General features: G+C 37.8%; 1 protein-coding gene across 4 annotated transcripts in view; it reads left to right on the forward strand.

The window, feature by feature from the left end:
* RASGEF1B (RasGEF domain family, member 1B) overlaps positions 1 to 20,698 on the forward strand; it is a 507,272-nt gene that overhangs the window by 356,630 nt on the left and 129,944 nt on the right. For all 4 annotated transcript variants that reach the window (XM_012724270.1, XM_012724271.1, XM_012724272.1 and 1 more), the window contains one exon: positions 9,374 to 9,457. In XM_012724270.1, coding sequence (XP_012579724.1) covers positions 9,374 to 9,457 — 84 coding nt within the window. The remainder of the gene's footprint in view (positions 1 to 9,373; positions 9,458 to 20,698) is intronic.

A 20,698-nucleotide genomic window follows, 5' to 3' on the forward strand; every position in this document is an offset into this window, starting at 1 on the left:
GTGATCTACTTTGCCTTCTTAGTTTTCTTTTGCATACTTGATCTCATTTACTAACTCCCTTGCATCCTAAATTCTTGTTATTCTCTTAATGAAAGCTTCAATTTAAATCTTGTCCATTAATTTTATTTCTGAGCTCATTCACTTGTTTTTGTAAATATCATTTTAATTAGTTTTTCTGAGTTCCTTTGTATCACTTTGATTTGTCTTTCTGTTTTTTCTTTTTTCTTTTTGAGTTTATTCTAACAATTTTGAACTATTTATCTGACAGAGAAAAACAGTTTCCCAAATTTCAGAGATTAGAGTCTAGATATTCTCTCCATATGAAGTCATATTCCTTTGTTTCATATATTTTTTGTTTGGCCATTTTACTATTTCCCTATTTTTTCACTATCTTTATTTTAGCTTGGTGAGTTGAACTTCTCTTTCCTTTCCTGCAGATGGCACTGTGGTTTGACTTGACTTTTTTGTTGTTTATTGAGGGATTCCATAAATATTTTTTAAAGATTTATTTATTATTGCATAGAAGAAGTGGGTGTAGGCCAGAGATGTGGGGAGAAGGAGGTTGAGAGGATTCATCAGAAACAGTAGGGAGCAGAAGAGGTAGATTTACTGAACTACACTGCTAAGGGGAGCAACAGGAGAGACAGGAGAGGTCTGCTGCACCCTGTGTGGGTTTTGCTGGCTGAGGATTGAACTCGATCCTCCCTGGCTGAGGATTGAACTCAGACCAACTTGGTGATAGTGCTGAGACTTAACCACTAGGCCACCAGGGAGGCCCTTCCATAAATATTGATACCTGTTTTTGCAGTTGCTAATGTCAGTAGGATGGGGAAGGTTTCTAGAGATGCTAGCTGCTGGTGTATATGTGTTAGGGTGTGGGTTAGCCCATGTTTGTGACACCACTGACAGACCTTATTTCTGGGATTTGAGGTCTGAGATTAAGCATGTTGTGTGCTACCAGTGAGCTTTACTAGGTCGGTACCAGCCCTAAGGGCTAGGGAAGGGGAGGTTCAGTCTAGACTGCTTTATTTTTCCTTAGGGGAGACCCAGACTACCTGGAACAACCTGGATTCTCCCTGTGGGTTTCCTCTCTTTCCAGAGTGTGTACCTCTACGCCATTTCTTGTCCTCTCCCCCCTCAGGATCCCAGACTGAGCTACCAACTCTGCTGTTTATGCCTCTATGCTAAATCTCCAGGAATCTCTCTCCACCCACCTCCTATTCAGTGATAAGGACTCTCTTCTGTGTTCCCTTTGTGCTGTCTATTGTCTCTAATGTCCAAACCATTGGACTCACTCAAGGTAGAGTTCCTCTGGTAACTCTGGTATTTGTTACTTCTCTCAATAACAAAGTAGCAAACATCCTGTTTCACTGTTTTGGTGACATCTTCCAAACACAGTTCTTTGTCTATCTGACATTTGTTCTATCCTCCTATACTAATTTCCTATATTGCCTTCTTCTAAAAGCCTCTGCACAGCAGAAATTCTTCAGCGGAATGGGCTACATCTCTTCCTTTGTCCCCACTGCATCTTCTGCCTAACTGTATCCCTAATACACACCACTCCTTTGACTATTATGTTTCTCTTTTTCCCACACTAGACTTGGGGGAACACATAGAGGGTCAGAGAACATCTTATTGACCCAAGTTTCCCCAGTGCCTGATCAGTACCACATCCTCAAATTTTTATTTAATTTGTCCCTAGTCACCTAAGTCATTGGAAGCCTTTCCTTCACTCTCTAACAAAAAAAAAACCCTAAAAAGGTTTCTAATAAAAACGTTTCCACTTGGTGTGGATTCTCTTTCTTTTGTTAGGATTTCTTATTTTCATCTGCTAAATTACCATGATAAACTACCACAGACCAGAGGCTTAAACAGCAGAAATTCATTTTCTCACAGTTCTGAAGGCTCGGGGTCTGAAACCAAGGTGTCCGCATAGTTAGTTTCTTTTAACACTCTTCTTTTGGACTTACACATGACTGTCTTCTTCCAGTGCCTCTACATAGTACTTCTTCCATGAGTATAGGAACCCCCTCCCCTTCAGAAATTGTTATCATAGCATACCCACCACCAAATTATGCATAGTTCACTACCATAGTCCATTGTGCTCCCTCCAATGGTTGCCTTAGTTTCAGTTAAGAGATTTTTACTTTGGTTTTATCTGACCCTTCCTTTGGTTTCTATATATTGCACATGTAAATAAGACCATCTGGTATGGTAAGTCTCCTTCTGACTTAGTTTGCTTATTAACCCCTTCCAACTCCATCTATGTTGCTGCAAATGACATGAGTTTATCTTTTTTTGATTGCTGAGTAGTAGTCCATTATATACATATTTCATATCTTCTTGATCCACTCAGCTTTATTTCATTTTAACCATCCCTTAGAGACCCAACCTCCAAATATAGTCATATTCCGATATACCAAGGGCCTGGGATTAAATACATGTGTGGGACAGGGCACATAACTTAGCCAGTAACATCTCTTACCCACTGATACCTGCTCTCAGTTTGCTGTGCTTTTCCAGGCAGCTCCTGTCTGCAGAGATGTACACTGCAGCATGCCTGGCTCCCTCTCCTCTCCTTGTTGAAAGTTCTGTCGTCACTTCACTTTAGATTTGGACCTCATACACCCCATATTTCTGGGATCATTTCAGATATGAAGCTGATTTACAGTTATATATGGGAAAACTGTGAAGAACTGTTTCTTTTCCTCTGTGATGAGTCCTGATACTTGAATAGAGACTTCCCATTTTTACTTTCTTATCTTTTCTGAAGGCTTAGAACATGAAGGGTTTTTATCATACAAATGAATAAGACAATGTATAGTATAACTATCACTTTTCTTATTTTTTAATTAGAACTTTTAACCAAAACAGGCAAATTATATACTTAACTTTTTACTGTTAAAATAATGGGTTCGCAAAAGGGGTCATCATATATCAAAACTGTTCTCAATGTCAGGTCTTCAAAATAGGGGTCATGGCTCTTTCTACTGTGTCGTTCTTATTTTATTTACAAGGTTTTTAGAACACACATAACCTTATTTTAAAGGAATTTGCCTTTATGAGTCTATTGTTTTTAAGTTATAATTGATAGCTTTTTGTGAATGTTTAAAATATTTGTTTAATAACAGTATGGTTTAAGTAAATTTAAAATTTATAATCATAATTTCAAATGTAAAAATTTGGAATGTTTTAAAAGTAATCATACCAGGTATTCAACCTTATTTAACAAGTTTTTAAATGATCTATTTGTAGTTTTTATAATTGTTATAATCTGTATTGTTATAAATTGTAATTTTATTAAAATATTTTTATAAACCTCATAGTACTTAGAGTTTAATATAAAATATAAAATGCTTATAAAATATAAAATAGCTTATATAAAATAGGTTTATAAAAAAGTGATAAATTTAGTGAAGGACTAAATTGCAGCACTCTGAGTATAATTTATTGGGTGACAATAACCAAGGAAATCTATTTATTAATTGTAATAGAGATTCATAGATACCTTAATTTTTACTCTCATGAGGGCACCAAGGACGAATAACAATGAAACATACTATCGCTAACATGATAAATATGATTAACACTGATTATGTAAGTTTCTTTAGCTGAATCACATTTTAATTTAAATACTCCAGGCAAGCCTATAGTGTAGGTGCTATTCCGTTTTAAATTTGGGGAAATTGAGGCTTAATAAGATTCAGCAGCTTAATGGAGATCACAAAACAGGCAATTTACAGCTCTGGAATTTGATCCCATGCCTCTGACTCCATCCATATTGTTTCATTGCGACAGAAGCTGAAGAAATTATAGGAGAGACACATAGTCAGCAATTACTCACTGAAACTAGGGTATGTTGGGTATAGACATCTGAAGCCAAGGAAGCCCATAAAACTGCTATTATATTGCTTTGTTTGGTTATTTGACTCTAGGTTCCTTAACCTTTGTTGTCTTTACTGTCTTCATCTATAAATAGGAAGTTAATTGGGGCATCTTTCTCATAAATGTGATGAAGAAAATAGAGTTATGTGTGTGTTTACATGGGCACATATTGGATATATAAGTGGTTATTGTGTAAATTAGTGTTGTCCTTTTGAAAAGTAACAATTGTTCTGTAAATAACAAGAGTTAGAAAAAATCCCTTATCTTTCACACGTGAACCCTAGACCTGGACATATCAACAAAAGATAAAATTCAAAAAACAAATAAAGTATACTTATATTGGTATTAATAGAAAAAACCAGTTTGATAGTTTCTCAAAAAGGTAAGATAACTTTAGCATTTCTGCCTCCATATGTAGAAACTAGAGAAATGAAAATATACAGCATCCCCAAAAACTTGTACATGAATGTTCATAGATGTTTTATTCTTAATAGCCTTAAAGTGGAATGAATAGGTAGAGGACTTTTTTTTTGCCAATGAGGAATCATAAAATAATAACACAGATGAATTTTGAAAAACATGCTAAGTAAAAACATGAAGTTCACATTTCATTTATATAAAATGTCCAGAATAGACAAAAATGCAACAATATAAAATAGACTAATGGTTGGTTAGGGCTGTGGGGTAGGACAGGAAGGATATGAATGACCACTAATAGGTAAAGGTTGGTTTTTGGCAAGAGACAAAAAAATTCTAAAATGGCATTGGGATGATGCCTGTAAAACCCTGTGAGTATGCAAAGAGACATTGAATTATGCCCTTTAAATGGGTCAAGTGTATGGTATGTGAATTCTATCAAACTGTTTTAAAATCTCAAGCATATATAGGAAAAATTGAAATAATCAAAACATCTGTCAAGGTATCAAATACATTATGCTGTATCTGGTGATAGAAAATTACGCAGTCACTACATATTAAAAATTCACAGACTATGTAATTTGTCATCCTAAGTGGAAAATATATAGATAGCAATGTGATTCAAAATGGTGTTGAAGCAAAATATCATGCATTAGGACAAAGGCAGGCAGGAAACTCAGAGCCCCCAAGAGTACCGTGAAGGAAATGTGCCTCCTTTCGAAAATCCCATTAATGTTGTGGAGTGTTTCAACAATACTTGTTTTAATGTTCTTTGTGATGGTAGCCTTGTGGTAGGTACAGTTGGCATTAAGGGGCATAAAACACAGGGAAGGAAGGAAAAAGCACAAGGGGCACTTTAAAAATCAGCATGTAAAACATCCAAGATGTGGAAATTGAAAGACAAAAATTTAGCGGAGCATTTAAAGAAAATGGGTACTGAGGGAGATGCTGAAGAATATATAAGCAGGTCAGCCTCTGGCAGAATTCTGCCCAGAAATCTTAAAAAACTGAAACGTTTGTATGTTTCTCCCCTGTGACCCCCCTCTCTGCCTGAGAGTTTTGAGGGTAGGGGATTTTCACATACCGGAGCTGGTGTGGGTCTGTGATAATAACTCAAAAGGAAGTAGGAAAACTTAGCAGTATGCATAGTTTACTTAAGTTCACCAAAACTGTACTCGAGTGTGGAAAAAGGGAGGAAGTCTGGTCAAGCCTGAGTGAGTCAACATTTAATGGTCCTCCACCCAGGTCTCCTCCCTTCCCAAGGCCACCTCACCTCTGCATCTGTATGCTTGACCCTTCCAAGGAAGGAACTCTAGCTGGGATGCCTGGGAGGGCCCAAGTCCCTGGTGATAGGCCTCAGGCAGCAGGTTGGGTCCTGGGAGAGGAGGGACCAGAACAATGGTGAGTATCTCTACCATGTCCTTTTCAGAAATTTTCTTCTCCCCTGGCTCCCACTGTTTGAAATGTCCCAGTTCCTCCAACATCCTAGGTCCTAGAAATGGCTTGTGAAGATAGCTAAACTGCTGTGTTTATAGTTCTTTAAAAAGCACTAAGGATACAAGGTGCAGTTCTTTTTATAGAGAAATAATTGATAGAGGAAGGACAATTTTTAAGGTAGAATCTACTTCTTTCTCAAAATGGAACACACTGTTCTTAGTCTCAAGGTGTGAGGGAGGGGCTGGATACCTGATGGACCCTGATGTCCATGTCTTCTGAGGAATATAGAATCAAGATTTCTGAGTGCACTTTTCTTCAGTATTCTTAGGACCCTTTTGGGGTGCCCAGTGATGCACCCTAAGCAGATGCCATCTGGATTGGCCCTGCTGCTCAATCAGCAGAGCCTGCCAGATGATCCCTGAGTCTCCTCCTCACAAGCCAAGATTATTTCTGTCCTTTGGCACCAAGAGCTACTCTATATTTCAGGCACCAGGATAAACACTGAAGGTTGTAATTTCAGCAAAGGCTCCAGTCATTTCTTTGGCCTTCTTTTAGGAATCTTGTCCTAGAAAAATAACATCAGGTATCTGTCGTTTGGAAATCTCTTTGCAGCTCTTAGCTTCTCAGGAGTGCCTGAAGTTTTTGTGGGATGAAGATCTAGGGGTAATAATTACCTTCATTTTCCAGAAAACTGAAGAGAAGGACTGCTTTGCCTGAGACTTCAGCAACTATTCTTTCTTTCTTGACTATTCTTCTTTGTCTATGTCCCCCTTCCCCACATTTAGCAAAGGGTGAGTTAGATAATGGAAAAACAGTAAACACTAGCCCCCCAGTCAGTCAGCCAAACAACAACAACAACATTGTATGTAGAAAGTTCAAAATGAGAAGGGGAGATAAGGAAAGGAAAATGCTATTTAGAAATAACCCTATGCCTGTCACTACTCTGTGTTTAGCATGAGAACCCATTATTTCAAAAATTCCCTTTTATGTGTGATCCAGAATCATCATATTCAAATCCAAATTTGAAAACCAGAAATTTACCAATGCTCATTGATTTTGTACAATGAGATATTTAGTGAAGCTATTTTTTTAAGAAAATAACTTCTACATAAGAAATCTATGTTCTGCAATGACTATGCCTCAGCCTTAAGTATACCCAGTGCAGACATATCAAGGGAATCTTTAAAGAAAATTAGACTGTACAACAATCCAAAAGAAACTAGTTACACGTTGTCATGGCAACTGGGCCAGCCTCAGGGAAGGACAGAGTTCCTCAGATTCATCTACTGTGTCTGCAGATTGACTTCCTCAAAACAAGAGTCATGTGCCCACATCATTAACACTGAGACTGTTATTTTCATTTTATAAAGTTGCAGTCTCAAATGTATCCTTTGGCCTTGCTGCTGCTGCTATTCATTGCCTTTTTATCTCTGGAAGGTGGGGTTGGGGGATGGGGTCCTTTGTAACTTTCATTCATGCATGCTATTATCCTTGAGTGAGTGAGTGAAGTTTGATGGTAATTAAACTTTGATGACTGGAACATGACCTGCAAAATGAGTTGCTCTATCAGTTGAACTCTTGAAAGACAGAAATCCACATTTCTCAGAATCCATTCATAACCCCTGACCATGGGAAGAAGCCAGAGGTTTGACCGGCTTCTCTGAAAGCCATTGCAGGGTCTCTTCCCCAGGACTTATGCTTTGCCTTTCTGGGCCACAAATACCACCATAGTTAGTCTCAATGTAGTGTGCAAAATGTGTGTACATAATGCAAATCATATTTACAGGCAGGGCCATCTTAGCTGAAATACCAGTAATTTGCCAAGAGTAAAATGATTAGTTACAGTACGGGTACAGATTTCAGAGGCCCCTCCTCCATTCCTTTGCTAAGACCACTGAAAAATCTTCCTTTCACTCAAGAAACAAGGCCAATTAATGAGCCCTGGGAAGTTGGTTGGGATGGGTCAATGGTCAATGTTTGTGGACACATTTTGAAAGGTCATTTTGATTTTATGGGGTTATTGGGACTCACAGTTTTTCCTCCTTCTGTAACAAACTTCTTGATATCCCCTCTAAAAAGAATGAAAAGAGTGAAAAATGAGTGTAGCAAGAACTACAGCTGATGTTGTACAGAGTCAGATCTGATGTTTTGAAATTCAGTGACCACATTTAAAAAAGCTTCAGCTGGCCCTCCCTGGTGGCGCAGTGGGTTAAAGCACAGCACTAAGAAGCTTAAGCCACTCCCGCATGAGTTCGATCCCTGCCTGCCCCGGAGGTGACCACATGGCGCAGCGGCAGACCTCTCCTGACCCGCCTGCTGCTCCCCTCAGCAGTGTACCTCGTCAATCTGCCTGTTCTGCTCCCACTCTGTCTCTGGTGAATCCTCTCACCCTCCGCATCTCTGGCCTGTACCCCAGTTCTGTATGAATAAATAAATGAATCTTTAAAAAAAAAAAAAGCTTCAGCTGACAAAAATGAAAGATCCCTCTTGTAGAAATTACTTACACTGTCTTAGTATGCGCAGGCTGCTATAACGAAATGCCATAAACTGGGCAGCTTATAAATAATAGCAACTTATTTCTCATATTTTTGGTACCAACATGGGCAGACAAGGGTCCCTTCTAGATTGTGGGCTTCTCACTATTTCCTTATTTGGTGGAAGAAGCTCTGTGGATCTCATTGATAAGGACATGAATCCCATTTATGCAGGCTTTCCTCTCGTGACCCACGCACCTACCAAAGGTGCTGCCTCCTGATATATCACCTTGAGGATTAGGACTTCAATATATGGACTTCCTAGGAACTCAGATATTTAAAACATAACAATGTTCAAGACCATGTGAGATTGTGAAGGACACAAAGATAACCAAGGCATGAGTCCTTCCTCGGTAGCTCACATTCTCAGCAGACAGTGACAAGCATTCTAATAATAGTTCATGAATTCTGCGGCAGGGAGATATTTATTCTTGCTCTAGTCAGAAGTGAAGGAAAATAGCGAAAATTTCTTAGCAAACTGACTGGGACAGGTAGGGAATCATAGGCAGATACTAAGGAAAGTATATTTTCAGAACCAAGAATAACATAAACATGGGCATCTTGGAGTCTACTCAAAAAAAACACATTGGCCAAATTGGCTTGAGGTTTGGGTTAAATTATGGGAAAAATGGAACTGAAGCCCTAAAATTAGAAAAGGAATCATATTTTGGAGGGTTCTAAAAACTAGGTAGAGAACTTTGGAATTATTTGATATGGAATAGAACATTTGAAAACCAGGAATTTACATGTGGTCACTGTTTTCATGAAATGGGATATTAGTGAAATTAATTTTAAAAAATCTTCATAAAGACTTTGTGTTCTAAGAAAACGTAACCAAAAATTTTCTGTATTTCTGTCACCAGTATATATTAATATCTGCAAAATGTAATAAATGGTTTTGTAAGATGTCCCTGTACAAGGTTAAATGAGTTTGCAAAGACCGCAAACTAAAGACACAGGTGCAAAATGCTGACTTCCATACGTGGCGTGCCTTAAATTGACATGCTTGAGGCATTCTGTGAGAAACAGGGAAATGGCTCCATGCAGCAGGAAAGCCAGCTAAGTCCCTGAAATCTTTGTGTGTGTTTCCTTTCTTGCAGGAACAGCAATGGAAACCTTCACTGTACAGAAGCATCACTCCGGTCTGCTTCACAAGCCCTCTGATTGAGAAGCCAATTAGCAAAGTAAGAGCCCATCCATTTCTTATTGAACAATTTGATTTGAACCTATTCTATATTACTTTATTTTGTCTTGAGTTATTTGGGTGAAATGATCGAATTGATATAGAGTTGACTGATAAAATCAGTCAGTAGTTCAAAAATCCAACTTTGAACTATTTGTTGGTCCTAGTGGTTCCTGCCTTAGATACACCAGTGTTGAACTGAGGGATGTTGATGCCTCCACTTCCACCCTGGTGATGTCCTTCCTAATGCCCTTAATGTCCTGGTTCTTATCTCCTTACCACCTTCCTCTGCCTATGAAAACTTGCTGGAAGAAAGAGGCTGTTTTTAGTAATTTATATTATAGGAGAGGAAAAATATTTCAACATGTTGGTGTAAAATCTAGCCACCGTTATACATTTGTCTCAATGATAACATCTGCCATATTTTTTACTTAAACTATCTTGTAGAATGAAAGATTTTACCTTTAGAGAAGAAATTACAGTTTTTTTTTTCCCCTGAACTGCTACTTGTCTGAACCTGAAAATCACATCTGTCTATCTCACAGGGGAGTATAGAGAACACAACGGTTTAGGTTATGGACTCTCAGGCTGCCAGCCTGCCTCGGTTCTAATCCTTGCTCTGCTATCTAATGTTGTCGGGGGCAAAGGAAATAATCCTGTACCCCTCTGGGTTCTTCTAGGCCAGGAAATAGTCAAACTGGCATTAGACAGATTGATAAAAAGAACTTCAAAAAGAAATTTGATAGTAAATCTACTTCTTGCACACATAAGAGATAGCCAGCGTGACAGAGCCACTCTCCACATGACTTCCGATGCCATCTGAAGTAGCTTAACTAAGAAAGCAAGGGGAGGAGAAAGTGAACATCAACTAGGGTCTCTGAGGGCACAGTAGAAGAAAGTATGCAAATCAAACTCTGCCTTCCCCACTGAAAAGAGATAAGAAAGTTAGGTTTTCTGGGACATGCCCTTGTAGAAGTTACTATATAAAATATATTTTTCTAAGTAACCCTTCATCTAGCCTTCAGAGCTCCTCCCATGAAATCAACCTTTTTGTAAAAAGCCTTATTTTTCTAGTGGCAGACTTTTGGTCCCAGACACTGGCTATATGACTTTGTATAAGGGGCCTGTAAAAGACACTACTAGTACCTGCCCCGAGAGATGGTCACTAGGATTAAATAATTTAATATAAATTTATAAGAGCAAGAATTTTTTTAACCTATTTTGTTGACATGTATCCAGCCAATGGGTAAATTATGCAAATAAATTGAGTGAATGAATAAGTGAAAAACAGTACCTGTGGTAAAATGAGAGAAATACATCTCCAGTTTGCTCATCTCAAGAAATGGGAACTGGAGAGGTCACTGTTTTGTGTCTAGAAGAAAAACCAAACTCTGGCGAGTGTGTCCAGAACCTTCCCAGGGACAGCGTAATGTGAAGACCACGGTCTTCCGGGGCCTCCTTCCTGTCTCCTGTCACTGCAGGGCACCTGTGGACTACACACCACCCCGACTGGGGTGAAACATAGTCATTGGAGGGGCAAGTCAAAAGCTAACAAAATTCTTTCAGTGGAGCTTTTTCTCTCCATCTCTCCATGGTATGGAGACATGTTGGCAGAACCAGAGTTTTTGCAGTTTTTGAAAGGAAATGAATATTTTCCTGGCTAATTCCTGGTCATTTTGCTTTGGCTGCAAGTCCTGCCAAGGCAGCTGTCTGCGGAGTGTGAAACTCCTGCTGAACAGGAAGCTTCCTGCTCGTGCTGTCAACACAGTTGACGTTTTGCAGGCTTAGCAGGGAGCAGCCCAGCTTCTTGGGATGAAGTTTCTGTACTTTGTGTTCAGTGAGGACTGCCCTTCCTCTCTGCTGACTTCAGTTCCAAGTGAGAGGAGTATCATTTCACCCAAAGATTAACATGATAAATAAACAAAATATATCCCAAAGGTCAAAAAAGGTGACAGCTGTTCCAGCATTTCTGTCCTTGTCCCACTGCGGTTCCTTCCAGTTCTGCCTAATTTGACTTTGCTTATCTTTAGGTCTTTAAATAGACTTCTGCTTTCTGGTGACTAAGAGAAGTCATTTCAAAGAGGTTAGAATTCAATGAAGCCCCCAGGGGTCTTTCTTGACTAAACTTCATTTTAATACAATCAGCAGTCCTGAGTTGACTGTTTCCTAGACCTGATCTGAAATACTAACAACACCTGTTACCCTTTCCTCCCAGGTGCAATGTTTATGATTTATAGTTGTTAGTTGATGTGTGTTTTTTTGTTTTACTTTATTTCAATTATATATATAATATATATCTATCTATATAGATAGATACATAGTCCTGATTCCTTTACACTCCTGCTATGAGTGAAACCATCCGGTAGTTTTCTTTGTCTTTCTGGCATATATCACTAAGCATGATCTTTTCCAGCTCCATCCATGGGGTGGGAAGAGCACACAGGACTCTATAGTGATGACTTATAGGTAAAGTGGTGGAAAGTCCATAACTAGATGAAAATATGTACAAAATGAAGAATTATGTAATATATATATATATATATATATAAATTTTAAATATATTTTAAAAAAAAAAACAGAAATACTAACAGCAATGAGAAGCTGTCAGCAGCTGCTTCAGCACAAGTTTGATACCCAGCCAGGTTGACCCACATGGCGTAGCAGACCTCTCCTATCTCACCTGCTGCTCCCCTCAGCAGTGTACTTTATCAGTCGGCCTGTTCTGCTCCCCACTCCGTCTCTGGTGAATCCTTCCACTGCCCCTCCACCTCTGGCCTGTACTCCAGTTCTGTATGCATAAATAAGTAAATCTTTAAAAAAAGAAATACAGCAGTATAAAAAAGTAACTTTTTGGAATGCTTTTCAGAGAGTGGAAGTGCTGTATGATCACTTTGGCTCCGTGATACTATCTCACTATGTGATTTTCCTCTCCCTCCCCTCCCGTATCTGTTTAGTGACACCAGGACTATCTTTGATTAGTGGTATTGGTACCAAAGGGGAGTCTTGCTGTTTTCTTCCATTAGCTCTGACTTCTGGGTTTAAAATACTGGCTACAAAATACTGCAACAAATTCACTTTGTAATCAACTCTGTTATCCATGCACTTGGGGTGGGGGGTGGGGGAAACGATGATGAAAATGTAAACACAATGAAATTTGTATTATAAAGGTCAACAGCAGTGTTTGGAGTAAAAAGTGAATCTAAAGTTTATCAATCCTGAATCCAGACTCTCTTCTTCACTAGCAAGAGGCTTAGTGTTAGGTGAAAGCCTGTAGGCTAGAGCCAGATGATATTTCTACTCTTCAAACTATGGTACCCCAAGACGAACCAAGAGCCAACATTTCCTTGCTGTGGAGGAAGGGACATTCTTGTGAAAAACCTCAATTGGAAAACAAAGGATTCCAACATGAAATCATAACAGAAAAAAAAGAAAGAAACCTTGGATTCAACTCAAACATTACAAATAAATGAGAACTCTTTTCCTTAATGGTCTTGATTAGAGGGTATGAACAAAGGAGGGGAAGTTCTCAGGGTAGAGAAGTAGTCAGAGAAATCTCTGGGCAGCAGGCAAGCAAGCCTGGAATGTGTGATGATACACCTTCAGAACTAGAGAAGTTTGCATGCTTTATTTTACATAATTGAAGTCAGCACCTTTTGAATGGAGCATACAAATTTATGTAAATAAGAATGCAAATGTTAAAAATATGTGTCTTGGGATTTTCAGGGGATGACCTGGCAGCTTTGTCTTCTTCATCTTTGCAGCTGCTTAAATATTGTGTGGTGAAAGCTTGAGATGAGCTTATTTCCCCAAATCCCACAATGTCTTAGCTAGAGGACATTCTTTGTAATTTATAGGAGATACTCTGGAGAATGAATTAAGATGGACTACTTTAATGTATTTGACAGTAAACATGTTGCCCCCAAGAGATTACACTAGCTAACAGTAAATGTAAGAGGGATTTCAGGATTTCAATAAATTAATGGCAGAACCAAAGTCAACTATTGAAAGGGCATTAAACAATGATGATGGAGACAAAAATAGGGATTTAGGAAGATTGGTCATATGAGAAGATGATATAAAATTCAATTACTAGACTCTCCACACAAAATTATCATTGGTGTTAATGGCCAGACAAGAGACTAGGCTGAAAAAAAGCATTATTTCAGCTTGGCAAGAGATCATGCCAAGTTAGAACAACCCAGTAATGTGTCACAACCTCAGGAAACTGCCCAGAACACATAAGCAGCAGGAGATATTTGGGAGTCAGGCTGCCCATGACCACAGCTATGCCAGTCTGCCTTTCTCAAAAGAATTTAGGTGACAGGTACACTTCTCCTGAAATGTAACTTTAATGTCCTATTTGATTTAACCAGAAGGAAATGAAGAGAGAAACCACCTTAAAGGATTACGACAGGGTAAACAAGGTTTCACTGGCCTTTGCATTTCTGGGTGAGTGGAGGGGAAGCTGGAGGAACAAGGTGGAAGTAACTGGATAAACAATAGATTAAAAAGAAAGGAACTATGAAGTCAGAATTATCAATATAGAGCTGCTTTATTTCAAAGTTGGTAGACATCTGTGGGAATAAAAGAAGTAAGAGGTGTCCCTTTTCACAGTTTCATCTTTAGCTCATTCATTATTTAGCCTCATCATTATTTTTCTTAACCAAAGGAAAGTTACTTAGCAAACAGGGGCCATTTTAAGAATGGTCTTTCAAGTCTGGTCTGTTGCGAACATTAAACATTGTTTTATTATCAGTCAAGGCTGGGTCTGGATAGATAGCACAAATTCTATGAGAAGTGACTTAATACCAACTATTTAAGGCTTTCAGTGAGCCAAGAATATGACAAAGAGGACCCACAAGTTAGTCTTTGGTTTACTGCTGTTTTTTTGGGGAAAAAAAAAGTACCCAAAATCAGATCTAGAATAATCAGACAATAATTATCATTCTTAGTAGGAGCAAGCCACTGCAATTACTGCCACTGAAATGAACGTAATTTTAATTTTTGAGTGAATTATTTTCAAATTAAGTTATTTTCCAATTTTCTCCTCCTTCTAAAATAATGGAAGTTCTAGTTGGGCTTATGCCCAGCCAATGAAAGAACACAATGTGTTCAGCCTTCCTTCCAACTAAATGTGCCTATACAAGATGGCAGCCAGTGGCCTGCTGTATTTAACTGAAGACAAAGATTATTTTAAAAGTTAATATCATTAGCACTGTCCTATAAATATTAATTTACCAGGAAGTATACCCATTCCCATCTGTATATTTCCTTAAACTTAGATTCCTGGGTTCTCACTATCACCAAGCCCAGGTCCATTGGAAGGAGTTCATCTGTGGAAGAAATACAGCCTTATACACAAAGACGTAAAGAAATCTGTGCATCCCATCATTCCTAATTGGCAAGATGGCTCTATAAATAAGTTTCATAAACAACAAAGAGTTAGTCTAGGATTTTACAAATATGCTTAAACCAATGACAATTCAGTTTATGTCATTATGTAAACATATAAGAATACTCAATTCCAGCTCCTAAAATGTACAGAAAATAAAAGAAATGTAAGTGATTAATATTCCAAAAATATTTTTTACGTATATAGAATTTATCTGAAAGAAGTTGCCTATATGCTATAACAATGGAAACAACAAATAAAATCCTTCTTATTGATTGATTTTGCTTACTGCTTACCTATCTATCTATCTCTCTCTGTTGATTGATTTTGCTTACTGCTTACCTATCTCTCTCTCTCTCTCTCTCTTTCTCTCTCTCTCTCTCTCTATATATATATATGTATATAAAAGCTGGACTACATGGTGCAATATTTATGGACTAATAGCAGAGACACATCATGATGTACTTTATGTTAAAATATCAGATAAATGTTTTCTTAAGCGTATGCACACCTCTCTCCATAATCTCTAGACCTTTGCTATTTGGAACTGTACAAATATCAAAGGTCATGGGGTCATATTTGTAGTATAATGCAATTGTTGATCCTTGTCTCGTGTTGTCTCATTGTGCTGACTCCTTCCAACTAACATTACCCCATTTTCCCCTATAACCTAGCTAAATGACATCAAAAAATACCTTTGTTGGAAATTATTAAGTAGTCTGCCTGGTCTGTTTATCAGAATAAAAAGAAACTACTTTGCCCCACCTGGAAGTAGAGGAAAAGGATGACTTAAGATAACCATAGGATGCATACTGTCTCTATCTACATAGCTCTAAAAAAAAAATCACCAAACTCTGAACAATAGCACTACAGAACTATCAGTAGAATTATACAGTATTTGTGTGTTTTTGCTACCTTTTCAATTCACTGTGTGCCCTTGAGAAAACCAAAGGAAGCCCTACTTGGAAATATTTCATGCTAATCGTCCTATGCCAGTCAAGCATTCACTAAGAAATAAACAGGCCAATGCTTTCCATGTGTGAAGTAGTATGTTATAAACAGTAATCCTGAACAATTTGGTATAAACTATAATGGCAGCCATAATTATTATAATAGCTACCATTGGTGGAGAACTGTGTGCCAAACACTAACAGGTTCTTCCTATCCTTATGAAGCCTGGAGATGCGGCCTTGAACTTTGTCAAGGTCACAGAGCTAATAAATGATAAAGTTGGGTTGCAAATCCAGGTATGCCTGACTCAAGAAGCTCTGCCTTAACCCCCTACTGGGGCGGGGGGGGGGGGAGGATTTGAAGGATGATCTCTTTTCTATTCCTAGTTGAAATATAATCAAAGTTTCCTGAAAGAACCAGTGGATGCCAAAAAAAAGTATGACCTGGTTTATATTATGGGTCACTGCGACTACAGTGAGCCAACCTTAGATTTTCATTTTCTAAAAGGTCCCAGTTAAAAATAGCAACCTGCGCAAGTGGGAAATAATGTGTAAGCACTCAGTATTAGGTTGTCCCTTTAAAGGAAGTAGCTTTACAAAGAACTTTAAAGGGAATGTGAACTGCAAAGACATCACCATGAGATTACTCAGATCAAAATAGTATTCTTCAGAGCCATTCCATATATTTTGGTGTCCCAATTATCTTTTCAGGGAGACAGAGGCTTCACGCTCACCTAGTCAGTGAGGCTGTGCATTTAATTTTAAGAACTTTAACAATTGATGAACAGAGTCAAAGTGGCATGATTAACTATCATTAAAGTTAGATTTAAAGAAATAATTACCCAAAAAGACAAGGGTAGAGCTAAGCTACCCTTAGCCTGTTAAGCTTTTCCTAGAGGCCGTTTGGATGCCTGGTAAAATAAATAAGCATGAATGAAGTGAACAGAGAGCAGATTGCATAAAAGTTTATGGTCCAAAGAGCAGGGAGTAATTAGTGGTGTGATGAACTCCACAATTGTGTCTATGTTTTTAAAGGTCATTTCCTGCATTTTATGAGAGATGGGGAGTTACATTTGGGCCCCTTAGAACTTTGCTTTTAGAACTGTTGTGAACATTTAGTTCAACCGAATCTACTTTAGTGCTGGTTGATTGCATGTCTGTCTTTTGCAAAGGCTTGTAATCTCTACCAGGAGCTCAGGGGAGACAGGATTGTGACTTAGTCATTACTTATATACCCTAAGTACCACACAAAATTTTTTCCATGTAGTAGCTGCTTGTTAAAAAGGTGAGGGAACTGGTAGGAAAAGAAAGGGAAAAGTTTTCTTATACTGTATTTGAGGTTGCTGTTTTCTGTACTTGGGTTCAGGCTGCTTTACAATTAAATGCCTTCTGAAACTTCCCTAACAAATAGCTTAGTGAAAAATTCAACTTTATCTTAAAAGACACTGACTTACTGAATATTTTAACAGTCTGTTCAATTGCAAAAGAAAGGAGCTGCAATTTTTACACTAAAGACTTGCTAGGGAAATCAGTGTTGAGACATGTAGAAATTAAAACAAAATAGGAAAAAAAGAGAAAATGTTCTCAGGCTTACAGAATGGAAGTTGTTTCCTTCCTTCACTGCATCAGTGAAAGTGATCTTGCCAAGGACCTGACTGCCAGAGTACATTTCAGTTCTTGAACTTGATTCAATTGACCTCTTTTGAAAGTTGTTCCTCTTGGCCTTTGTGAGAATGGCCATTCTAATTTTTATCTGACATTCCTGGTCTCTTTTGCTATCTTCCTTCAATAATACTCCAAACTTCTTTTCAGTGTTCATTACAGGTACATGTAAAAAAAAAAAAATCGGCTTCCTCCTCTTGAGTATTTTCCATATTCTCTGCTTCATTTGCTCAAAACTAAATAAGTTAGCTGCTTTTTCCTTCTTTGGATTCCCTTGCACTACCAATTCCTTTTCCTTCTGAGGTTCCTATCATACGCTCAACAAAGCAAGCCAGATACTTTGTGTCATCCTTAGTTCTTCCCAGTCTCTCATCCATTCAGTCACTAACTCTGTTCAGATGGTTCCAAATCCTTGGCATCTTTGCATTCTAATGGCTGTTATTAAGGTCATCATCTCTTACCTACTTATTAATTGTACTATTTCTCACCTTCTTTTCAATATCTCATCGGTACCACTACAGTTGTCCTTCCAACTTGTAAATATGAGCAAATCACTTACTGACAAAAAGGTGGAATGGCTTTCCATTCATTGATGTGTTTGTCAACACTCACTCAAAATGAAATGGGGAACATATGAAACATCTACCCCCAAATTCAGCTCCCCATGGTCTTGCCCTTGAATTGTACTGCCCTTGAATTGGATGACCCTGCCTGGGCATGATGTTCCTTCAACTTGTTCCTTCGAATCACCTTCTCTTTTTTCAAAATGTGTCTCATCTTCACTTCCATGTCTTCTCTGCCTTCGTACAACTTTTGAGTTAAAATGTTAGTTTGTGTATTTCCTATTATAACATTCCTCTAACTTTGTTGAAATTATTGTCATGCATTTCTGTCTCCTCTTAGTAATGGAACAATGTATTCCTCAATGTATGGCACAGTCTGTGCCACATGCCATAGAATGGTCTAGAATGGCACGGAATGGTTGAGAAATCTTGTCTGTATTAATGAATATCCTGTCTGTTCATCTCATTACACATCCAGATTTGGAGTCCATTGAAACTCATTTCCTCACTTACGCATTTCTAGGATTCTCTTTGTCAGTGTAGCTGAGTGTAATGCCCATGTTTATGTTGGCGCTCATTATAAGAAAATTAAAGATGTTCATCAGTTAGTGACAGTGAAGATAGTGTTTTGGTCAAAGTGAACTCCTATTAACTGATAACAGTGGGATAATTCAGAAAGATGGGTATATTACCCATTTAGGTTATTGTGTCAGATGCGTTTATTAATCAGAAGTACAATGAGAGAACTGCCTGCTGTGACTTGAGGGAACAAGAGTGATCCTGGTCAACATTTCCAGGTGTTGTCTGTACAGAGAGAAGGGAAAACAGCTACTGACTTCATTTTGGACTTTTGATTTTAGGTCAATCACAAAATAAATAGACTTTTTGTACCTTGCACATATCTAATCACACTGAGTGTGAAAAGAATAGAATTTAATTATTCCCAAGAGTTTGTAACAGTAAAATATACTCTTTAGTTTTAGTTAGTACTGTTAATTTAAAACAAAAAAACACCTTAGTGATATACTTTCTTTAGAAGAGATGAAATACAAAGAAATTAAGAGTGCTCGCACACCTTTATTTCAGCATGGAACTACTCTTAATATGAGAAAAGCCTACATTTATCATATATCATCAAAAATTTTTATTAAATATAGTAGATGGATATTATCTCCTCAATATTGTGGAGTATTCTGGAGGAATACTAAAGTTATTCCTGTTTTAAAGGATATAAAATGACTTACTCTACATTAAAAAGTAATTTAAATGTCAAATGCTTAAATCTATCCCACAAATACCTGCCAAAACTCCTGTGAATAGAGGGAGGTTCACGAGATCTTTCTATCCCTAGAGGCAAAAATTCATTTTATATTTATATAGCTCTTATTATTAATGATAATAAATAAAATTTATGCATTGCTTGCCATTGAGCTAAGAATTTTATCTTCAAAATCCTACTTAATCTCTATCACACCCTTATAAAATGAGGCTATTGTTACTTCCATTATCCAGATGAAGGGAAATTGAGACTCCATTGCCCAACTTCAAATAGCAGGTATTTGAAGACAAGCTTTCACTACCTTGTCTGCATTCTTCAACAGTACTCAATTACAACCTGTCTAACTCAATTTCTTACCTCCATTGACCAGAAATCTACCTCCTTCTGGTTTCTATTCATGCATCCTAAATCTGATGAAATGACACTAAATAAGTCCAGACTTTATATGCTAGCTCTCAGTTGAAGTAACTATCACCCTACCAGTCAGTTTTTCTATTGGATACACAGTTGAATGTCCTTCCACTTTTTCCTGTGTGGGATGGCTTCCCTACACTTCAATATCATGGTCATTGTCCCCCAGAAAAATCCATTTTATGGTCTTATATATTTAACAAGGCATAAAATCAAATTAGTTTTGTTGAAAGACCAGATAAACAAGGTTGAGTGATTAACCAGAGTGTCTAATTGTTTGGCATATATATTGATAAACTATATCTGTGCTGTCCTATATTAACACAGTTGTAGTTCTGAACATATGTTTAAAGCATTGTACTTATAGCAGTTATATTTAACCTTAATATTATGGTTAGTTCTCCAATCTTAAATTATCTAGGATGTTTTTAGGCTGAAGCTTCTGACATCACATGTTTTCTCCTTATATTCTTTAATGTTTGCCATATATTAAGCTACACCAAATTTTGTTGTCCTAATCCACAAATTCTGTGTGTCAGTACTTAGCCTGGGTTTAGTTTAGTGGTTGCTTTGAACTTCTCTGGGTCCAGTCATGTCTCTGTGACCAGCTGCTAAGTCACCTGAGGGCTAGTGGCTTTAGAGGAACAGCTGTAAGGACTTTTTTCTGTTCTACATGGTTTCTCAACCTCCAATAAACTAGCTGGAACTTGACTACATGTTAGAAGAAGGATCCCAATATGACAAATAAAACCAAGAAAGACTGTGATTCCAAACTCAGGACAGAGATACTATCATTTCCCCTGTATTTGATTGTCCTAAGTAAGTTCCAGTGCCGGGAACTGCCAATGCTGAGGAAATAGATGTGATCTATTAATGGGAGGAGCTTCAAAGTCACTTTACAAAATTCCTAGATCTAGGAAAGCATGAAAATTAAAACATTAAAAAACCTACCATAGGCCCTCCCTGGTGGCGCAGCGGGTTAAAG

Source organism: Condylura cristata, unplaced genomic scaffold (assembly GCF_000260355.1).
Source record: "Condylura cristata isolate star-nosed mole 26May11 unplaced genomic scaffold, ConCri1.0 scaffold00012, whole genome shotgun sequence".
Taxonomy (NCBI): domain Eukaryota; kingdom Metazoa; phylum Chordata; class Mammalia; order Eulipotyphla; family Talpidae; genus Condylura; species Condylura cristata.